Source organism: Pteropus alecto, unplaced genomic scaffold (genome assembly GCF_000325575.1).
Source record: "Pteropus alecto unplaced genomic scaffold, ASM32557v1 scaffold86, whole genome shotgun sequence".
Lineage (NCBI taxonomy): Eukaryota > Metazoa > Chordata > Mammalia > Chiroptera > Pteropodidae > Pteropus > Pteropus alecto.
In genome coordinates this window covers 21,121,411-21,127,750 of record NW_006442109.1, presented here as the reverse complement: position 1 = coordinate 21,127,750, position 6,340 = coordinate 21,121,411, and the positions used below count along the sequence as shown (strand labels likewise).

Here is a 6,340-nt window from a genome sequence, read left to right as displayed (position 1 = left end):
AAAAATAATAATTTTTATAATTTGTATTTTGAAGTTTAGTAGAAGTACATGATAGAAAATGCAAAAAGTACACATATATAGTGAAAAATAAATCACTTTCTTACCCCTGTCCCTCAGCCATCTAACCGTGAGAAGATTGAAAATCAAGTACATAATAGTTTGTTATGCATCTTTCCAGACATGGGCCTGTGGGATGAAACAATGTTCCTCTGCAGCAGGACATGGAGGGAACAAGACTTCCCCAACATGTAGTCAAGACAAAACATGCTCCAGATACAAAACTGGGCCAACCACATCTGAGTTAAAAAGAAGTACGATGGCAGAGGATCGTAGTATTTGTGGGAACAACATCAGCAAAGCTAAAAAAGCCAGAATTGTTCATCACAAGGGCTATGATACTTTCTCAGTAAAAAAGTCTGTACATACATTAATTCAATAAATATTTATTAAGGGCTATTATGTATCAATATAAATTTCCAATAAATGACCCACATGAAATCTAGGTTTTATGGAAATTTGTCAGACTTATACAACTACACGATTTCATAAGTGATTATTACCATTTATACCTTATGTGAATATGATCTAGTAGTACACTTTTAGTCCATTTTCCATTATTTTTACTAGTCAAAATAAAACATTCAAATTTCATTTTAAAATAGAATTTATTGAATATCATAATGAATTCAATACATTAAAAATTGTTTTTCTTGTCAGTATTGGCACATAATGAAGAGTTTTAAAGCACTGCTAAATTAACACTTGAAAAAATTTTTTAATTTTAAATCATGTTCCATAAAAAAAGCCTAATAGTGTTATAAAGTATTAATTTATATAACTTACATATCAAAGTGTTAAAAAAAAGAATTCCACACTCAAACCAATCATCTAAAAAGTAAAAATTCAATCATATGTATTTTTAAAAAGGTTCTCGTTAAACAAAATACAACAGAAGATATAAAATGCCAAATTTACATTGATTGGTTTTACTATGAAATTCTGCAGGCTAACCAGATAAACTTCGGCTATTTTTTTTTTTAAAACAATCAATATTCCAAAGGAATATTAGTTGTTTACAATACTTTTCATGCCTAATCAAAGAAACACATGACATTAAATATTCTATATATTTTTTCTTGTAATTGGCAATATGGGACTATAGTAAAACTTTAGTTTAAGAAATAATTTCCCCCCAATGATTAATTTCTTAGATACAAAAGATGTCCTTAAGTATAGAAACATTAAACGAGAAAGCTCACACATATGGTCTTCATTAGAACATGGCCTGTATATTACTGTCAATCATTTTGTTTACACTGAAAATTCAGTAATCCAGATCATGCATACTATACAATTTCTTTCAAATTCCAAAACACTGAGTAATTTGGTTCAGATCTCTTTAATTTACAGAGTATCTTCCTTCCAGGAAGCAATATTCAGTATTTTTATTTTATTTACGTTACCTTCCCCAACTTGTTTAGAATTATCTCTGCGATAAATAGATCACTGAAAATAAAGTTTTTAACTGTAGAATTTGTTATTTGGCATGATTTTAAATCGAACTCTTTTCCTCATTAATGGATAAATATAAAGCCTTTCAAACTAGTACATTCTACCAGTCTGAAATGTAATTCGTGTTTTTGATGTCTCATTGGTTGAGAACAGGCTGATAATTTAGAGATCAAGCTTAAATAAATTAGTTCAAATATTTTTTGGTCAAAAGTAAAAACCATGTTTGCTTATACCTAAGGCAAAAATTGAAAGAAAAAAAAATATATTAGAAAGCTCATTTGTATTTACTGTAAATGCACCATTTCACCAAAATCTCTATGGACTTTAAAATCTATGAATGCCAACAACAGATGGATTGAAGTTTTCTTCTTTCAAAAGAGAAATGGCAGATTCTACTAGTAAGGTACTGCTAATCTAAAGAATACAAGCCAGAAGAAAGTATAATGTATTAGAATAGCAAGGTCTTTCCTAACAAACCTCATATTTATCTTTGCTAAACTAAACTGAAGTAAAAATCACCTATATTACAATTTGAGATACTTAGTTATTTGATAAGCTACAAAAATGTTCAGGGAGAATTTCTAAGAATAATTTTTTTCAATAAGTAACCTTATTGACATGTTTAGGAAAAAACAACTTCTCTTCCCCTTAAAGTTATGGGTTGTAGGAGGGCAAGAGAAGACATGATACAGCCTTTAAAAGCCAAATTTTCATCTCCCCTACCCTTTGTTCATTTTGATTCCCAAAATAAAATATTTCTGTACTTTATAATTTTTCTTAATATTTTCAGCTGGGTTGATTGAAGAATTGTTTAAGTACAATGTAAAATTGACACTGAGGATGGAGAAACAAAGAATTTCACTTTTTGTTTCTTATTTCTAATTAATCAATAAGATTTTAATAGCAAACTAGAACAAGGTTTAACTTCCTTGTTAAATAATGGTTGGATAGAGTAGAATTTGTATCAATGAGCCAAAATTTCAGAATTCTACATGTAAAATTTTCTTTAACATTCTTCATAAAATGTGGTTGAGGCTTTTGAAAATCAAAAAGCTGGGATGAGAATGCAGATAATTTTACTAAAAAAGCTGTATTTTGGCAAACATTTTATTGATATTATAAAGCAAAATATAGTTGGAGCTTTAAAATGGCACTTAATCTCTTCTCTCTATCAGAGTCTGCCAACTAAATCAGATTCTTTGGAAAAAATTCAAATGATATTATGGAGGCAAAATTAAGATTAACCCTTACTTGTCAGATACTTACTTATCATTTATCAAAGAACCCATAAGTGTATTAAGTGGATAGAGGGCTGTCAAGAGAGCCTCTCTATCTACAATTTACTCAGCAAGTTAACCAACAAAAACATCTAATTCTCTCAAATGCTAAATTTAAGCTCTGAATCAAAGCTCTGAATCATTTTAAAAGACATTAGCTTTATCCTTTAATCAATCAAACGGGACTTAGAATGAAAGATCATAGATTTATTCACATATCTTGTATATTATTTACAGAGAAATGCAAAATTCTGCTGCCTTTGCAATCACTTGTCATTTGGAAATTTCTCAAGAGAAAATAAGAAAACGGAAAGATAATTTGATGTTTGACTCCCAGTAGAACGTTCAAGGCCACATCTGAGATTTAGCAAAGAATGAAAAAGATTTTTTCAAGCTGGGAGGTACCAGAGTGATTAATTGGTCTAAACTACTCATTCTATAGATGAGAAAACTGAAACACAAGTGTCTTGAGCTAAGACAGTTTACACAAACTCTTGTAATATAATTAAATTGAAACTAACACCCAGTCTTCTGTCTTTTGTCTCCAATTCTTTCCTCTGAAGCACACTTTGTATATTAGTAAACCATCCTCCACCAAAATATTAAAAGGTTAAGAGGTTTCCTTTGGGGAAAGGAGTGGGAATCAGGAAAAAAAGTGGGGGAAGGATTGTTAGAGATGTTACACTCAAACAACGAGCTATATGTATCAATATACAATTTGATAAAAAAATAATTTATACAAAATATCAAGCCTTAACATCAACAGAACCAAACTTCAGAGATCAGAAATGCTGTAGTGAAATTGAATGTTAATGTAGAAATATAAGCTACATCTTCAAGGAAACAGCAGACCACTGAAAACTGTGGACTTCAGTTTTTGTGTCCTTTTAATGACTAGTTCTATATATTATGTTTCTCTAATCTGGAAAAATAATCTAATATAATACATATGCAATTTGAAACAATTTAGGTTCTCAAGTTTAAAAAAAGGACTGGAATCTTTGTTAACTTATACTATAAAAATATGCATTTATGTATATTCCCAAGTTATATTTTTCTAACTTTTGCAGTGATAAAAGACCAAAATTTCATTGTTGAACTGCCTTTTTGCATGGTCTTAAATAGTTATTTCTATAGATCATAAAATCTGCATAAACCTTTACAAGAAAATCTGTTCGGAAACTCACTTTGACAGAAATACTTATATCTGTCACTAGAGTTGAAAAAGAACAGATTTCAGTAAGAAAAGTGCAGGGGTGAGTTAAGACCTTTTTTTTAGAAAAATATACTGTATATAATACATTCTGAAAATTACACAGGCCATATCCTTTTATTTAATGTGAAGGCACAACTTTAACATAGTTAAAAGTAAATGTATTTTAATTATTTATGATGTAATTGTCAGTACCAGTGCTTAGAAATACATATTTGCAAGCTATCATTGGAGATTCTTTCAGATTGTCAATTCAAAAGTCAATTTAAAAGTTGAACTCTATTTGTAGATAATCAATTGACGCATTATGGCAGGTCCACATAATATTATTGTTGGACAATCTGTTCACCAGGAGTCACAGAGTTTTCTTCATTTGTTGCATAGTCCGGCTGGTCCATCATCTAGGTATAAACAAACATGTTAGCAAATGCAAATTTTCAACTTGTCACTAATTTGGCAAACGGATTCCCAATTTTTAAAAATGACAGAGTGCTCTATGGACCTGAGCACTCCCTTTTGGAGTAATTTACTGGTTCAACATCCATGCTCCTAAGGATGTGGTTGAAGTGACACTGAACCTTTCGGCAAGCCCAATCATTGGACTTAGGGCCAATTTGATAAATGCTTTCTCCGGACCTTCACTATTTCCCTTTCCCTAAATGAATACTGCCCTTCATGCCAATGGGAACCCTACTGTAAAAGGATGATATTCTTGATGCTTATTCCAGGACACTATACCAATCAGCGTCCACTCCTAGAAGTGAAAAAACTAAAAATGGCCCCACGACTCACTGTAAGAATACTTGCTGGTTCGGGAACAGTGCAGCCTGGTTGACACCTTGAACTGACTTCAAGACAACTTAAAAATGATATGAAATTCTGGAAATATTGTATGACAAAAATTTCTACTAAAAACAAGTAACTTCAAGGTACTTAAGGTCAAATGATATCTAAAAACAAAATCAAGAATACGTTTGCTATAGACTATTTTAGAGGAATTAATTACCAGTTAAATTTTTCTCAAATGATCACTTCAGCTCTTCCTATATTCCCATAAAAATCTTTCCATATTTGGGAATGAAGGAAGAAGTGCTTAAAATATTTTCAGTGTTTTTACCCTGTTCTTCAGATAAATTCCTTAAAAATAGAAAAAAATACTTAATGTCTTTGTGAATATTGTCAAAGATTTTTAGATTAGTGATTAAATTTCAGTATTGTGATGCACTTTTTTTTCTCCTTTATCAAAAATCAGAAGAAAAGACCAGCAAGATAAATGTTCTTATTTTTGTAAACTGATTCTATAAGCTTTAGTGTTTTTTGGAAGAGGAAGCAGAGAAGCTTCCAAATAGGGTCTGAAGCACTTCCAAATAGGGTCTCAGGACTCGCCAGACAAGAAGAATACAATATGAGCTGAGGCTTTCAGCTGACAACAGTCTCAAGTATAGAGAGACAGCTTATATAACTCAAACTTGCTGATACTCTGAGTCATCGCAAATCACCAGTCAGTTTTGAGGTCCTCTGTCTGCCAAAGATATCCCCTATATGAAGGTAGTTACATGTGCGTAGCTCTTCTGGAGGGACAGAAGAAGTCAAATCAAGGCAGGTAACATTTATTAAGCATTTTACTATATGAAACATAAGGTGAAGTTGTTGAAGAGTTGATTTTAGTCACAATTTAAATGAAGGAGTGAAAGGAGAAGCATGTAAGATATATTTAGCCCCCCTTTCTTCTAGGAATTTAGAAGCTCTGGGTCTAAGAGGCTGGAGCTGTGGTGAGAGAGAATGGAAGCAACCTCACCTAATGGATGGTGGGGAAACCCTCTTTCTTCCTCAAGACCTGTTTACCCTGGTACCTGTAACCTAATGAAATAATAGCCTACATACTTTAAGTTCCAATATGCCTCTACTTTGCTAATGTTCAGGCACCTCATTGGTACTGTAATCTAATCCCTAAGTATAGAACTATATTAGTTCTATAACTTAGGGAATCTAATCCCTAAGTATAGAACTATATTAGTTTTAAAAAACACTTTAAAAATCAACTTACTGAGAAGTAAACTTCTCTACTCTGTATTTACCTTTCTTTACTGACTTTTCAATGAAAATAATATAGAAACATATCATTTACTGATAGCTCTGCTTATTTATAATTAAACCAATTTCCAAAAACAGTTTAATAAAACACTCATTAAAGCAGGAGAGTTACTGGAGAGTTGTTGATACTAAAGTAGAGTTGTTCTAAGTATCTCTACTCTGACTAGTTAGTCACAGCTTGTGACTTCTAAAAATAATTAGAAGCACTAGTGACATTTAACAGAGACAAACCCATTGTATACTG

The 6,340-nt window shown here is 31.4% G+C and overlaps 1 protein-coding gene across 1 annotated transcript in view; it reads right to left on the bottom strand.

Annotated features, from left to right (window-relative positions):
* Nucleotides 1-646: 646 nt before the first annotated feature.
* Nucleotides 647-6,340, bottom strand: part of SPPL2A (signal peptide peptidase like 2A) — a 28,848-nt gene continuing 23,154 nt past the window's right edge. Inside the window, exon 15 of the mRNA XM_025038812.1 lies at nucleotides 647-4,403. Within this exon, the coding sequence (XP_024894580.1) occupies nucleotides 4,329-4,403 (75 nt within the window). The 3' untranslated portion in view covers nucleotides 647-4,328. The remainder of the gene's footprint in view (nucleotides 4,404-6,340) is intronic.